General features: G+C 57.4%; 1 protein-coding gene across 1 annotated transcript in view; it reads right to left on the reverse strand.

Annotated features, from left to right (window-relative positions):
• CUNH1orf167 (chromosome unknown C1orf167 homolog) overlaps positions 1–13,200 on the reverse strand; it is an 18,297-nt gene extending 5,097 nt beyond the window's left edge. The window contains exons 1-14 of the mRNA XM_032415182.1: positions 13,131–13,200; positions 11,023–12,167; positions 10,703–10,746; positions 10,308–10,412; positions 10,013–10,220; positions 9,201–9,337; positions 7,793–7,932; positions 7,185–7,239; positions 5,446–5,621; positions 4,689–4,875; positions 2,847–3,033; positions 2,601–2,755; positions 1,697–1,905; positions 663–807 (exon numbers count right to left, since the gene is read on the reverse strand). Coding sequence (XP_032271073.1) covers positions 663–807; positions 1,697–1,905; positions 2,601–2,755; positions 2,847–3,033; positions 4,689–4,875; positions 5,446–5,621; positions 7,185–7,239; positions 7,793–7,932; positions 9,201–9,337; positions 10,013–10,220; positions 10,308–10,412; positions 10,703–10,746; positions 11,023–12,167; positions 13,131–13,200 — 2,963 coding nt within the window. The remainder of the gene's footprint in view (positions 1–662; positions 808–1,696; positions 1,906–2,600; positions 2,756–2,846; positions 3,034–4,688; positions 4,876–5,445; positions 5,622–7,184; positions 7,240–7,792; positions 7,933–9,200; positions 9,338–10,012; positions 10,221–10,307; positions 10,413–10,702; positions 10,747–11,022; positions 12,168–13,130) is intronic.
• Positions 13,201–16,419: the final 3,219 nt, after the last annotated feature.

Raw genomic sequence — 16,419 nt, forward strand, 5'->3', positions numbered from 1 at the left:
CATAGCAGGTGTGGGGTCAAGGGTCAGTGCCACCGGGGCGGGGGGGCAGCCAGGCCTGGTCTCCCCTCACAAGCCCACTCGGGGGCAGGAGGCTGGTGAGGGGAGCACAGTGCCCACTCCAGGAAGGGCCAAAAAAACTGTGCCCACTGTTCAGCTGTATCTGTTCAGGATCCGTAATCCGCCGTCAATGGCCGGCCGCCCGTGCGGGGACACCGTGAACATCTGCGAATTTGTAGCTGAACTGTGGGAGGAAGCATCATCTGTCCCCGCTGCTTTTAACTCTGCACGAATGAGCTATATATGTTTTACTAGAACATCTCTATTTAGATGAAGAGCTCGCTCTTTTGGCAACTGTATAGAGTAGAACTTGCCTGCGCTCAAACCAGACATGGGCAAGACACTGGAACACACATTATGGTGGATGTTTGAGGCATGGACTTCCCCCATCTTCCCTGTGTCCTCTCAAACCAAAGGACTGACCTGGCCAGGAGTTGGAGACCTGGGGCTCATCAGGGCATCAGGTGGGCACCCCTCGAACAAAGCAAGTAAAGGAAGGTCGGTGGTCATGACTCTATGGCTCCCTCGTTAGGTCCCCTGAGTTGTCTCTCTGCTTTTTCCAGAGTGGAGATGACCCTCATCCTCCTACCCCCGGGCCCACCCACCTGTGCAGTAGAAGCTGCTCTGGGGGTTCCACTGGGTGTCTCCGACGAGCTGCTGCCTGCCGCCAGTTCTGGAACACGGACCTCCTCAAGCCCCGGAGATGGACCTGCACCCACCTCTGATACTTTGCATGCAGGAACTGCTGCCCTGTGGCCAGAGAGACGCCGAGATGCCCCCGGGTGTTCATCCTAGCCTTGCCCCTCAGCCCTGGGTAACTGTGGGCCCCTCCTCAGCCAGCCCTTTGCACTTGACCCAAGCAGGGGCAGAGGAGGCCCCCAGGGTTTAAATGCTTCGGTTACAAGTATCCTGCAATGACCAGGCCAACCCAGCTCATTGTTTTTCATTTCTTGGAAATGTTTAGGAATCAGGAGAATTCATGTAAAAATCTAGATTTCCAGCTTTTCTTTGAAAATGAGGTCTGGCAACCCTGGGTCAGCATAACTGGGCAGCGATTGGGCTGGAGAAGCAGCTGTCCCCAGTGGACAGGACATGAACTTTCCAGAACGACCAGGTCCCCACCCGCCAGCTCATTGATACGATGTGTTAGTATAGTGGGAAGCCTCGAAAACGGCCCGCAGTGATCACCTCCTATGCTGGGCTCTGAGGACACCATGACTCAGTGCTCAGGCCCATGACTCCTGAAGGCCAGGTGAGGATAATGAGGATGAGGATGAAGACAAGATGATGATGACAGTAACACCTACTAGGAGCTGGGTTCTGAGCCAACACTGCATGGATGGTCTCATAGACTCCCCACAATCACCCTATGAGGAGGGTACTGCTGTGATCCCCATTTTACAGATGAGTAAGCTGAGGCTCAGAGAGGTTATGTAGCTTGTGTAAGGTCCACATAGCCAGGGAACGGACGGGCAATGTCCAGGCCCCTAGGTTCCGCTCTGCCCCCTCCCCGTCCTGGGTGTGCCCTGTGGGGGTCCCATCACTGGACTCTGTGCTGGAGGACACAAAACCCTGGGTCTCCCTGATGGACCGAGCCCTTCCCTCCCCTTCAGTGACCCGGAGCCAGGCCCCGACTCACTCTGCCAGGAGGAATGCCAGCAGTGCAGGGCGCGTCGAACCAGTGTGCGGCCCCGCGCCCGAACCCACTGCTCCACCTCTCGCCCCTGCACCAGCCGCCTCCGCCACAAGCCCAGCGCGGCCCTGCAGCTCCGGTCCCAGGCCCAGCCAACAGCCAGCTCTCTCCGGGCCCCTCGGGCCGTGGCCCAGTGGCTCCAGCCGAGGAGGATGCTAGGAAGGGGAGCGTCCACCCTGAGGATGGTCAGTGCCACCCCAGGCTCTCCTAGGAGTTCGAGGGGAGTCTTCTCCCTGTTTCCCTCATGGGGGAGCGTGGCTTGCTGGGGGGGCTGGACTGCTCAAATGCTACTCCGAGTGTCACAATGACAGGTTAGGGATAAGATGGGACCTCGGACCCCAACCAAGTCCTGAGCTCAGCCACCAGTGATAAACATTGCCATGAACTGAGTGCTTACTATGTGCCAGGTACTGGGCCAGGGGATTGCGTGCCCCTACCTTGTTGATGCCCATCGGAGTGACTACTGTTATCATCCCCATACAAATGGAGAGATGGAGGAGACACAGAGAGGTTAAGCAACTTGCCCAAGATCACATAGCTAGCGAGGGGCAAAGCTGGGATTAGAACCCAGGCAGACCGACACTTGAGCATTGTGCTGCGGATGAATAGATGAATGAGCCACAGCTATGAAGTGTCTGGGAGAAACGACTGGCAGGCTAGGAGGGCAGAAGTCCAGAGGACCTGAGTCTGGGTACCAACAGATTGGAGCGTGAGATGGGAGCCCTCTGGGAGGCAGACCGCAAAGGGATGCTGCTGTGAAGGTCAAGGAATAATGGGAAGGGGACTGGGAACAGGATGTCCACAGAGTGGTGGGTGGCATGGCTCACCCACCATGGGGAGGGGTCCCTACCGCCTCTGAAGAGTACACTGGTGCCACCTCGCTGCACCCCGGGACTGCTGGGCCTGCACCTGCCAGAGCAGAAGGCACCGTGCCTTCTGCCGCTGCTCAGAGGCCCATAAAAAGCTCAGCCGGAGGGTCTCCAAGAGGGTGGGGGCCATGGAAGCCTGGGGAGGGAGGGATGGAGTCCTGGATCCCTGGGCCCCTGCCCTGTCCCCACCATTTCCTCCCACCTGCCCCCCACCCCCTGCCCCTCACCTTTTCTAGTGAGCTTCGGGGTGGGCTGCAGCCCAGCAAGGGCTCCCTTCCCAGGATGCCGCTCAGGAGCTCCGGGGCCAAGGTGGTCCTGGCACTGTCTGATGGGGTGCTCGGACCCCACGCCTTCAAATGCCACCCCCTCAGGATACGCCGAATCATCTGCTGCCGCATGCCCCGGAGGAAGGAGCTACAGGAAGGGGCAGGTGAGTCCCTGGGCCCCAGCCTCACCCCCTGGCTGACGGGGCTGCCAAGCAGGTGCTACCCCCCGGCTGGGTCTCTGCCAGAGCTGATCTAGAAGGGGGCCTCCCATGCCAAACACCAGGCCACATATGGGACTACTGGGGGCTCTGAGACGTACTCATGCCCATTGGGGTCCCACCCCCAGAGATTCTGACTTAGCAGTCTAGGTGCGGCCTGGGCTTCCTAACTTTTCCAGAGCTCCCAGAGTGACTCTCACGAGTATCTAAGGCTGAGGCCGCTGCTAACTACACCTGCATCACCTCGCGATCCTCGCCACACTCCTGATGGGAGAGGGAGCTGGGCCCCGGACCCAAGGACCCCAGACTCAGGAGACCACATGTATGGTCACATCAGTACTTCTGCCTCTGCTCGGTTATAAAGATAAGGGCACTGAGGCGTGATGGAAGGTCATTTCTCCAAACTCCAAATAGCAGGAGACGTGGGATCCAAATACTTATTTTAGATCACAGGGCAGCCCTAGCTCTGTTGTAGGGAGATACTGTTCCCTGATGCCCAGAGGCTAGAGGATGGACTGGAGGAGGGAGAGCTATATTCTGAGGGATCATGGTGAACTGACTTCTCTGGGAGTTCTAGGGGCTTCGTTCAAAGAGACGGAGGGTCCAGGTGGACCAAGTGGGTGTGGGATGATGGATACTAGGCATGTGACTTTCTTTCTTTCTTTCCTTGTTTCTTTCCTTGTTTCTTTCTTTCTTTCTTTCTTCTTCTTTCTTTTTCTCTTTCTTTTTTTTAAGATTTTATTTATTTGAGAGAGAGAGAGCACGAGTGGGGGTGAGGGGCAGAGGGAGAAGCAGGCTCCCCACAGAGCAGGGAGCCTGATGTGAGGCTCAATCCCAGGACCCCAGGATCATGACCTGAGCTGAAGGCAGATGCTTAACTGACTGGGTCCCCCAGGTGCCCCAGTATGGGGCTTTTGATGACAGAATTCTTATCCCTGCAACTGCTGGCTTACGTTCCACTTGAGGTCTCATTGGCGTCGCTGGCCCCTCCTGACCCCCATCACCCCCTCACCCACAGCCATCAGCCTGGACTCTCAGTCCCAGCAATGACTGTCTTGTAGAAAAGCAACAGGGATCTTCTTGCTCCTAATTCACAGTGTGATTTAGAGCAAGCTGCTCGGCCCTCTGAGCCCCAGTTTCTCCAGCTGTATAACGAGGCAGACGGGGGCACTTACTTGCTTACAGTATCTATCATGCCTCTAACATGCCAGACCGAGGTGAGGCAGACACTGTTCCTGCCACCAGGGGACTCCCCCCTCTAGCCCGGAGAGAAGCAAGCAACCTCTCCATCAGGTTCCAGCCCCCCTGGGAGGTAGGGGTCTGTGTCTGTGTCCCCGGCTACCCCATGGCTCCCACAGCTTGCTCTCTGCTCAATCACTGTCTCCCGGCCCCTGGACCACCTGCCTCAGCCCCGCACCTGCCTGCCGGCTACCGCAGCATGCCAGGGTCCCTGCAGGAACCTCGGGGAAGGGCAGGACCTGGCCCATTCTCCGTGGGACACTTGCCAGGGCTGAGCACTGCTCACGTGCCCACCCTGTACGTACCCCCGGGCCCAACCCCAGGTCACAGGCTCATGGACACCTACTCCGCCCTCTGGCGCTGGGAGAGCCTCGTCCTCCAGAGCAGCAGTGCCCGGTGCAGGGCCAGTCTCCGGCAGGCTTCCTGCAGGGAGCCCCCGCCTTGCTCCTGGGGCAGCCCCTGGGCCTGAGCCACTACCCCCCGGCCACGGGCTGTAGCCGCTCCAGGCGCTGAGCTGCAGAGGGCCACATTCCCTGAGAAGCAGTCAAAGGATGAATCAGCCGTGTCCCCAGGGACCTCCTTCCACCCAAAGCCCTTGGCGGCACCCATGGCAGTCAGGGATGGTGTGGGCTGCTGCCCCAGCCCGCCTCACCCCTCCTTAGGACCTCCCCTCCCAGGCACTGCCCCCTCCCACTGCTTCCAAATCCTCCCCTCCAAGACACCTCAAAGAGCCCATTTTCCCCTATCAGATATTTTTTTGGGGGGAGGGGGACAAGGGCTGTGTATTATCCCCCAGACCAGGAGCTTCCGAGAGCAGGGATCACGTCCCCTCCTAGTGGAAGATGGAACGAAGTCTCTTGCCTAGAGAAGCTCCTGACCCGGAGTGAGGATGGGGCCCAGCCAAGGCCTGCCCACTCTGGGGACCCCTCCTGGACCCTCCCGGGCCATCAGACCGCACCCCCCAGAATGCGCTGGGTTCTACCACCTCCCATCACGAGAAGCCATCAATTCCACTGGGGCCCACCACAGACGGAGCTTAGGTGCCACTGTTTGCTGGGGTGGGAGGGAAAGGGAGCCCCTCGGCCTGCCACTTGCTTGCTCACCCGCCTTCTGGCGACAGAGGGACAGCCGGGTCACCTTCGCTCCATCTGAGGCCCGGAGCTGCTTCATCCGCACCCACTGTTGCAGACATAACTTCAGGCTCCCTGCCCGGCGGCGGGCCAGGTGGTCCCGGGACCGGGCGGCTCTTTGCACAAACTGCTGCCAGGCCCCAAAGCACCTGGGGAACCGAGAGAAGGCGCTGGTATGAGTCGTCCGTGCCACTGCTGAGGCCTTGGACAAGCCACTTCACTCTCTGACCCTGTTCGGGCCACCACGCCCTCACCGCCGGGTGCCCGGATGGCCTCCGCAGCCTCCCGCATCCACTCGGGGCCCCTCCAGGCACTGGCAGCTCAGTGGCCAGAGTGATCTTTTTCCAATCTCAAATGCAGTCATCTTGCTCCCCTGCTGAAAACCCCCAGCGGTCCCCCCCCGGCCCCCACCCTGGGCTGCCAGGGTGTCCTTTGAGTTTCCCACACTCCCCTGTCACGGGCCTTTGCCTGTATGGTTCCTTCGCTTGGCGCTCTCCTGCTGGCTCTCCCTCAACGGGCCAAGCATTCATCCTCACATCTCCGTGGAACCATGGTTGAGCTCAGCAAACTTCACTCAAAGTTCTCCTAGGAAACTGCACTTGGGGGGCGCCTGGGTGGTTCAGTCGGTAAAGTGTCTGCCTTTGGCTCACTCAGGTCGTGATCCCAGGGTCCTGGGATCCAGCCCCACGTGGGGCTCTCTGCTCAGTGGGGAGTCTGCTTCTCTCTCTCCCTCTCCCCCTCCCTCCTCTCTCTCTCAAATAAATAAATAAAAATAAAATCTTTGAAAAAAAGAAACTGCACTGGGGGATGCAGGCAGCAGGATGTGGACCCGGGGAAACTCTACTTGATCAGCAACCTGGTTTCCTCCACAGATAAATTGCAAAGAAAAAACTAGAGGGGACCCCAGAGCTCAAAAAGACTTTAATGACTTATCGACCAACTTTAACATGAGGACTTTATTTAGATCCTGGTTCAAACAAACTATAACAGAATGTGTACCTGTAAAACAGTTGGTATTAAGGAATTAATGTTCACTTTTAAGCGTGATCGTGGCACGGTGGTTATGTTGTTGAAAGGAGTCCCTATCTTTTAGAGATGCTATAGAAGTATTTATGGGTGAAACGGTATGATGTGGGGGGCCTGCTTTAAAATAACATAGGGGAAGCAGTTGGGGTACAGATGAAACAAGGTTTTCAGGAGGTGATTTTCTTTTTCTTTCTTTTTTTAAAGATTTTATTTATTTATTTTAGAAAGAGAAAGCATGAACAGGAGGGGCTGATGGAGAAGGAGTGCGAGAACCTCAAGCTGACTCCACGCTGAGCGCCAAGCCTGACGCGGGGCCCGATCCCAGGACCCTGAGATCATGACCTGAGCCGAAACCAAGAGTCAGACGCTCAACCGACTGCCCCACCCAGGCGCCCCCAGGAGGCGATTTTCTTGAAGCTTGGTGATGGGGACGCTGGGGGTTAGTACCTATTTTCTCTACTTTTGTGTAAGATGTAAATGTCGCATCATAAAAAATTAACACGGGAAAAACCCTCTTATGGATCTGTGTTCCTTCCGCTCACGACACTTACTGGCGTACCCTGTGTGACTGCCGTGCTTCCAGGAGCGGGGCTGGGGGGCTGCCGGCACCGAGCTTTGCTTAGGACCAAATCCCTCTGCCTCAAGGAAGGGGGTCCCCACTCCCACCTTCTTCTACTTCTCCCTACCTGCAGAGCCAGGCTCTCCGCTGCTGAGTGTCCGGCAAGGCCACCCTGGGTGCATCTACAGCAGGAGAGCACCGGGCTTGGGGGCGTCTCCCCCTCCTCTGAGTCTTCGGTGTGACCTGGGAGGCCTCTCCCTGGAACCCCCTCTCCCGCCTGGCCCAGTCCTTCTGATGGTACCACAACAGGAAGACTGTAAAGTGGAGAGAGAGAGTAGGGAGGTTCAGGACAGGAGGAGGCTCTGTCGTTCCCCGTCTCTGGGCCTCAGTTTCCCTGGAGTGAGTGATGTCTGAGGGACCTTCCGGTTCGAACACTCAAGCTTCTGCAGGAGCTGTATTAACATCAACGCACACAAATACAGGATGTGCACCTTTCATACTGTGTGCCCTCAAGCTGGTCACTTAATTTCTCTGTGCCTCACTTTCCCCATCCGTAAACTGGGCACAAAGCCTTGCCCAGGTCCCGTGAGGCTCAAATGAAATCGTGTCTGGGAAGCTGTCCAAGTAGACGCTCAGTAAGCACTCATTCGCTCAGGAGCCCCAGCCCTGCCCAGTGTGGGTGCTTGGGGCCAACCCCGCTCCCTCTCCCCTACTTTCCCGGGGCCCACAGCTCACCGGCCAGTTGTTGTAAGACCTGCAGCATCTGGTCTACCCCATCGCCTCCAGCTGGTTTTGGCCAGGCTCCTGCCTCCTCCCTCGGACTCCCTGGACTGTGAGTGAAGTTGCCCATAGAGAAACCGATGCCCCGGGTCAGGCTGAGGGAGAGCACACAGTCCCAACCTGGCCACCCGGCCACCACCACGGCAGGTGCAAATGTGCGCTCAGCTGCCCCTACCCCAACCCGTTCTCTCCATATCATCCCTGATTATCAAAGCGATCTGGGGGGAGGTTCTGCTTTTGTTTCATTCTCTCTCTCTCTCTTTTTTTTTTTTTTAAGATTTTGTTTATTTATTTGACAGAGAGCGAGCACAAGTAGGGCGAGTGGCAGGCAGAGGGAGAGGGAGAAGCAGGCTTCCCGCGGAGCAGGGAGCCCGACATGGGGCTCGATCCCAGGACCCTGGGATCATGACCTGAACCGAAGGCAGCCGCTTAACGACTGAGCCACCCAGGCGCCCCATTTCATTCTCTTCAATACCATTTGGATTCTCACAGCAAACATGTATTCAAACAAATGGCATTTGAATAATTATTTTAAACACATTTGTTTCATTTACAAATAGAAACAAACCCCATCGTTTGCTGTAGTGGAAGATTGAGGGAATGGAGAGGAAATAGCCAACTTGAATTTCACTGCTCCAGAGATAAGCACTATCTGCTTATTTCAGCATGTTTTTTGGACGAAATATTTATTGATTTTCATTTTGAGCAATACACAATAATAAAATACACAATACATGAAGCTTAACTGTCTTAGCCATCTCTAAGTGAGCTGTTCGGTAGTGCTAAGTAATTGTACGACATTTCACTGTTTTTCCTTCTGTATTGTTTCATGTGCACGAAAAATATCTTACACACCATTTTTTAGCCTCCCCCCCCCATCTAACATACCAAAACCATTTCTCCTTGTCACTAAAAATTCCATGCAAATACCCATGAAACTACTTCTAGGAAGGGGGAATACATGGGGAAGGGCGGTGAAAGGTTCAACTATTTGGGAGTGTTTTTTTCAAATCAAACACGCATTACTGTTACAATTAGAAATAACACCAATAAAGATATTGAAACGAAAAATTTAAAAAATGAATGGGGAGGAATTTTTAAAGTCTTGATGAACATCGTATTGAACAGTTGCTAAACCATAATTTTCTCCCTCACCGTGGGGCACTTAGGCTGTTTTGAAGTTTTTACAAGCAATAGAAATAATGCTGCCATGGACATACTCTTGCACAAAGCTTTGTCCACATCTGCAGGTTTCATCTTCATTCTCTTATGGGGGGAGCGGGGAGGGGGGACACTGAGGCAGGAAGCGGGGGAAGGGAGGCCACCAGCACTGCCCAGGGGCCACTGGGGTGTCCTGCACTACCTGTTTCTCCTGGTGGGGTCCACCCCTGGCTCCCTTCCTGAGGGGCCTTGGCCTTGTCCTGCCCCAGAGGGTGGGGGTCCCGGCCCAGCCTGGACGTGCGGCTGCCCCTGCTTCTGCTGCAGAGTCCGGTTTCTCCACTGGGGAAGAGAGAGGGAGAGAAGGATGTCAGCGGCAGCCTCAAATGTGCCCCAAGAGGGGGCACCAGGGTGGGGTGCAGGGACAGAAATGTCCGACTCCAAAGCCTTCGGTCTTAACCTGTAGACTGCCTGGCCCCTTTGGGAATAAATGAATGAATGGAGAGAAGGAGCCCAAGATGCAGCGCTTTCCTTGGGAGGCAGAGCCTGGAGCTGGGCCCTCCCAGAGGACCCGTTTCCCAAGGAGGGAAGAACACAGACGTGTCCTGGCAGTCCTGGCTGACCAGCCACGGGTAAAAGATAGCAACCACTCATACGGTAGAGCACTTGCTGTGTGCTACGCAGGGTTCTAAGTCCTTTCTATTTATTAACTTAACCTCCCAGCAGCCCTGAAAGGTAGGTACTATTATTATTATCCCATTTTGGAGCGAAAGAAACTAAGGCGCAGAGAGGTTAAGTAACCTGCCCAAAGCCACATAGCAAGAAATCGTGGAAAAAGGAAAGTAGCGGAGGCAGGATGTGAACACCAGCAGAGCTGGTTCAGGTGTCTGGGTGGCCCTCCACCCGCTCTACCGCAGCTCACTGAGGAGGTACGGAACAGGTGCCCCACAGGAACCCCCTCCCCAGACATACCAGCCTTTCATCACCGCCCCATGGCCCAACCGGGAGGCCCCTGACCTTCTGGAAGCTCTGGGCCAGTAAGGCCTGAGTGTGTCGCCTCCACGCCACCTCCAGCTGGGCCTCCTGGAGCCGCGGAGCCCGCCCAAGCGCCCACAGGCCTCTGCGTAACACCTGCGGGTGGCCCAGGGCCTCTGCTGCAGCCGCTGTCCGCCGTTCTTGCACCAAGTGCCACCAGGCTCCAAAACATCTGGACAGCCACTGCCGGCTGGGGCCAGACCGGGGCTGATCAGGGGGGTGGGCCTGGCCCCTGGGCCCCAGGAAGCAGCTGGGGGCCGGGCACCACCCAGGTCACCTGTCCAGCCCTGACGCCTCATGCTGCCGCAGGAAGACCAGCTGCGGACTGGAGGAACTGCCCTCTGCTGGTGGCCAGCCCGGGAAATCCCGGACAAGCAAGCTCCTGGAGCCGCAGAATGCCCCCTTGATGGTCAAGAGTGCCAGGCAGCCTTAGAAGTTGCAGATTCCCAGCAGCCACAGCAGTCCCCATGTCCCTGTCCTTGGGGCCCGGGAGGTCCCTCGCATTCCCCAGCAGGGACAGGGTGAAGGAAGTCCCCTCTCCCAGAAGTCCTGCATGGATCTGCCACCAGGGCCTGACCTCCATCAGGGGCTGGTCTCCACTGGCCCAGGCAAATGGGGGAGCAGCTCTCCCAGGAGGGTGGCCGGCCCCCACCCCCCAGCCCATGGCCTCACCGGGCTGTCTCGGACTCCAGGCTCACCACGTTTCGGGCTTTTTTCTTGGAAAGCAAAAGGACATGACACAGTTCTCAGGCTGAGGAGCGAGCAGGACAGGACACCCTCTGCCAAGCCTGCCTGCCCAAGGCCTCCTTTTCCGGGGGAAGGGGGTGTAACAGCGTAGCGGCAGCCAGCTGGCCATGAGAGTTCCTGGGAGGAGCCCTCCTGAGGTCCCCCAGCTCCCACACCCGGCCTCCTCTGGCCTCTACCTGCATGGTGCTCCTTGCTGGGGCTGCGTCTGCTGGGCAGGAAGCCCTCCTCTCTTCCTCCTTGCTGACCTGCTCCAGCAGAGTCACCTGCCCCCGCTTCCGCCCAGTTGGGACGCCCCGGGCAGCACGGGGGTGGGCCGGAGAGCAGAGCCTGGCCTCCTTGCTGCCCGCCCCTCGAGGGAGCCAGGGGCCTCCCCTCTGCCCGCTGCCGTATGTCGGCCGGGGGGAGAAGTTCTCTCCTTGCCTCAGGGGCTTGGCCAGAAGGACCGCCTGCTTAGGGTCAAGGAAATCCCCAGTCAGGATCCCCAGCGTGGTCTCCAGGGACGCAGGCTTCCTGTTTGCCTGAGAGTCTGAGAGGCCAGCCTGGGTCCCTTGTGTCTCTGGGAAATTGGCAGTTTCCCTGAGACCTGGCAGGTGTTTCTTCCTCCCATCCCAGGAAGCAAGAACAGGTTGGCTGGGCTGGGCGTGGGCAGGGAGTACCTGGCCACTGCTGGGTTCCTGGGACGCCTGGCACCCGAGACGGGCGACTGCGTGCTCCAGGTGTTGCACGGAGGCCAGCAGCTGGTGGATGGCAGTTTGGGATGGGCCCCGAGCCTGGCTCTGGACAGGGACAGTCAGGTCTTCCAGGGTGAGGGGCTCCCCCCTGAGCCTAGAGGGCCAGCTCCCCAGGCCACACCAGGGTCTGGAGCCTGGCCGTGTGTGCCCATTGAAAGGGGCAAAGCCTGCAGCAGGTTGGACATCTGGGCCGGGGGAGTCTGTGGCCAGCAGCCGGGACTGTCTCAGGCTGGAGGATGGGCAAGCCAGTGATCCTTGGGGCCGAGGATCGTGTGGGGACAGAGGGGTCGTGTGGGGCCAGAGGTGGGGACTGATGGGACTTCTGCACTCGGCCGAGCTGGTCCCCCTCATGCTTAGGTTACTCTGCTGGATGGCGAGCTCTCGGGCCCTCCCCTGGGGCCTGCCGGCCGGGCGCTCCAGGTTGCTCTGCTGTCGCAAGCTTGAGTTCATCAGCCGGCCAGTTGTGTCCTTCAGGACGAGGCTCAGGCCAGGGCTCGGGCCAGCCAGGTTGGTCTGGACTCGGCAAGGCTCCTGGCACAGCTCGGCCCCTGGGGAGGGTGTGGCGGCAGGCCCTCCCCTCTGGGCCTGGTACGAGCGCGCCCACCGGCCAAGTCCACTGCCCAGGCCGACATCTCGGCTCTTCAGGAATCTCTGCTGCTCTAAAGAGAGGAGAGACAGTTGTGCCCTGGTTGGGGGGGGAGCTGGTGCTCGGTGCTGGGGTGGGTTGGGGGGTGCTGGTCAGAGACAGGGCCCTGGGTGGGAGCGGGCCAGGACTCCCCCAGTGGACTGAGTGGTGGTCTGACTCAGGCTGCAGGGAGCAGGGCTGGGGCGCAGGCGGGGTGGAGGGCAGAGGGAAGCAGGGGGACAGGAATGAGGCTGTTGAGGGCATCCCAGGTGAGAGATGACAGGGCAGGGATCAGGAGTGGCAGGGACAGAAGAGGGAATTCGGAGACAGATTCGGATCTGCTGTGGAGGCTCAGAAGAGGGTGGGGGGATGAAGGGAAGAGAAGAGCCAAGGATGACTTATTTCTGGCTTGGGCGGAGGTAATGGGGGACAGCCCCGGGGGTTAGAACAAGACCCAACACATCCAATAGCTGCAAGGGAGTGGCTCTTGGGGACTTGGGGTGGGGTGTAGTCTCCCGAGCCCCCAAGGCCATTCCACAGCGGAAGACTAGGGAGGACCTAGCATCTGGAGTGGACCAGAAGACTTACAGCTTTGAAGATAGTAACTAAAGTTCAGAGAGGTTTGGCAACTTGCCCCACAGTCACACAGCTAGAACTTGGAGAAACTGGCCTGTGAATCAGAATCTGAATTTGTCTGGGGGCTGCTTCCATCCTTGGCTGTAGCAGCTCTGTAGCCTTCTCAAAGTCCCCAGCACCCGAGCCACTACCCCGGCACAGACCGCCCTTCTCAGCCAGGGGTCCCAGCCAGGCCCACTCCTGGTCTGCCTCTTCCTGAGTCTCCCTCAGCCCCAGGCTAGGAAGACTTTGTCCTGGTCCAGCTGGCCCTGTCCAGCTAATCTCTGGAATTAGTGAGGCCCTGGGCTGGCCTGATGGGAAAGGAGCTCTGGGCCAATAGCTGCTCCTGCCACATCCAACCCAGACCCATTAATCATCTTGCCTGGCCTCAGGGGCGCCGCAGGCCTGGGGGGCACATTCTCCTTGTGGTTGGCATCAGGTCTCAGCTCCATGGGCTCCAGGGCAAAGCCAAGGCGACAGTGTCCTTGGGCCACACCACAGCCAGCGGTCTGGCCTGTTTGATCGGATGGGTTCTGAAGGGCAAGAACAGGATGCCCGGCTCCCACCAAGCCACACCCCAGCCCTGGTCCACAATGCACCCTTCACCAGCAACCCCTGGTTGCCCTGGGGCCCAACCCCAGCTGTCCTGGTCAGGCCCCCATTACCACCCCCTTTCCTTTGACAATGTCTCGTGTCCTCCAGCACCTGTTCCTTCTAACACTGACCACAGACCTCTCTGTGGCCCCTGCTTCCTGGGCAGCCCTCTCAGGTGAGGGCTCTCTCAGACCGCTAGGCCGGGGGAGGGGGCCCTCTTTGCTTCCCGCCCCCACTTCCCGCCTTCTCCCCTCTCTAGAACACTCCAGCCCAAAGCTCCAGGCAGGCCCCAAAACCAGTCCAGCCCCTGTCCCCTCGTTCCTTGAAGGTTTCAGCTCTGGCTCACTGTCCCAGTCTCCAACACACACCACAGTTCTTGACCATCTCACCATCCACACGGCAGACACCTCCCACTCCTGGTGTGCGGGGTCCTTGATCTCTCGTCCTTTCCCACTATCTTGCCCTTCGTCCCACCTCAGCCACCTGCTCCCATGGTGCCCCCAGGCTTGGTCATCCTACATAATGACACCCACTCCATAATTTCAGCTCCAGAGCCCACCCCATCCTCTAGTCCCCGATTCGGTGGTCTTTCCCCCATCAGACCCATCCTCTGGCCCTGCCACCCTCTGACTGTCCCTCGCTGCTTGCTGTCTCACCCCTCCTTCCACAGTTTAACCACCCAGCATATAAGCAGCCCTTGGCACACCCTCACCCTGGCCCCACACCCCTCCTCACCCTGCACAATGCTGACTAGTGCTTTTCACCCTACTGCTGCACTGAAAACCTCGCTCCAAATGACCACCTTCCATCCCAAGCGGGGGCAAAGGCTGCGGGAGAATCAGACTCTAGTTCCCTCCCCCTCCCTCCTGATGCCAATTCACACTTTCTCCTCTGTCCTCAAACCCCTGCCACCACCTCCCCTCCCCTCACCCCCTCCAGCAGACCTTGCTTTCTGTTGCACTCACAAAATAGGACAATCGGAAGAGAAATGCCTTGCGTTCCTTTACCAGCCAGCTTCCGGGCCATAGCCTCCTAGCCCCTCCCCCATCCTGTGTGGTCCCGTTCCCAGCCCGACCCTCCCCAGCGCTCTGGGGGCCATCCCGTCTTGCCTCCCCAAGGACAGCGCCCAGAGCCACCACTGGCCTCCGAAGTGCCATTCTGTGAATCGGGAAAAGCACCCGTGACGCCCCACGGCCCCACAGCAGACTCAGGCCTGAACCGGGGTACAGAGCTTGGGGGATGGAACACAGGCTCTGATGTCCTTGCTCCAGAAACCACCCCCCCACCAAAGCTTCCCCCGTTTTTACTGAATCATTCCTATGAGCACTTAAGCAGGTGGTTATTTCTTCCAACTTTAAAAGACAGAAAGCAAAACCACCCAAAAAACCCACCACCACCACCCTTCTTGAGCCTCCAGGTTCCAGCTCATCTCTCCCACTCTCACCACACCCAAATCCCAATTCCTCTCCCATCTCCACCTCTGCCGACCTCACTGCAATCGGCTCCCCCCACCCCCACCTGCCCAAAGCTGCTTTCCTCCAGGTGATCCCCGAGATGCCACGCCCCTGGCCAGCCCAGAGTCCTGGGCTTTCCGGAGGCAGTAGCCGCCGTAGGACGGGGGTCACTCACTCGTCCTCCTGGGAGCCCTTGCTTCCCTGACTCCAGGATGCCCCCTTCTTGGGTGTGGAACCAAACTAAAATGGAGTCACTTATGTCAAAGGCAGAATGGAGATGGCCAACGTAGGCGCATAAAGGACACTTAACCTAACCTTATAGGAATTTACAGCTCTTCTCAGAGATCAGCTGAGGACACCAGCCAATCCCTGACCACCAAAGTCTGTTCGCGCTCTCTCTGGACTTCCTGTTCCCTTGGAGTCCCTTGAATCCAAATAAGAAAGACCATTAGCTCTAGACCAATCAGCTCCAAAAGCCAGATGACTTCCGCATTTATCCCATAAAAACCCCTTGCTCTGTGAGCAGTTGGAACTCATCGGTCCCATAGCCCTGAGTTTCCTGGCTTGCAGGATGAGAGCCTTGCAAAGTCTGACGAAGTCCTTCTGCTTTGTTTTATTCCGTGTGCAGAGTGTGGGTTTTGACTGGGTTCCCTCCCCTCCCTCCTGCCTGTCAGCTCCCTCCCAGTCACCTGGCTGGCTCCTCCTCTTCTGAGCTCTTGCCTTCAAGGCCCAGTAGCTATTATGTAAGTAAAGTTCTCTTGGAACCCAGCCACCACTAGTGATTTATGGCTCATCTCTGGCTGCTTTCTTGATACAACAGCAGAGGAGTTGAAACACAGACCTCATGGACCTCGAAGCCCAAAACATTTACTCTCTGGCCTTTAAGAATGTTTGCTGATCGCCTGTCCTGTGTTATCTGGCCCCCCGTTACCTTACTGACCTCACCCGCCTTGTCCCTCTCGCTCTCTCTGCTCCAAACACACCAGCCTCCTCGATGTTCTTCAAAAGTGCTGTGCACATTCCCACCTCAAGGCCTTTGCACCTGCTGTTCCCTCTGCCTGGAACTCTCCCTCCCTCTCTCCTTCAAGGCTTGCCTTAACCACAGCAGTGAGCCCTTCCTTGACCATTCTCCCCCACTGTAGTGGCTCCCTGATGAGGAAAACAGAAGCCAGAGAAATGTAGCTTAAATTCCATCTCCTTACAGCCTGCAGCCTACTGCCAAATACCTGAGACAGGTTGAGCGTGACCTTCCTCAAGGAACTCAAGGCTGCCTTCCTGTTGATGTTTTACTAGGGACGAAAAGCAACCTTATCTTCACAACAGCCAGACCTCCAAGGTCCTGTAGACCCTGCTCTCAGCACACAAAAATTCCTGAGAAACACATTATCTCTACCCCAACTTCCTCCACAAACTTAAAAGTGTATAATCAGTCGCTCCTCACAATCCTGGTGCAGCATTTTCTGCCCATGGGTCCTGTCCCCGTGCTTTAATAAAACCACCTTTTTTGCACTGAAAATGTCCCAAGAATTCTATCCTATTCTTTAAAGATTTATTTATTTATTTGAGAGAGAGAGAGAGAGAACGAGTGCACACACTGGGGGGGAGGAGCAGAGGGAGAAAGAA

This window comes from Phoca vitulina, unplaced genomic scaffold (assembly GCF_004348235.1).
Source record: "Phoca vitulina isolate PV1807 unplaced genomic scaffold, GSC_HSeal_1.0 scaffold2, whole genome shotgun sequence".
Taxonomy (NCBI): Eukaryota; Metazoa; Chordata; class Mammalia; order Carnivora; family Phocidae; genus Phoca; species Phoca vitulina.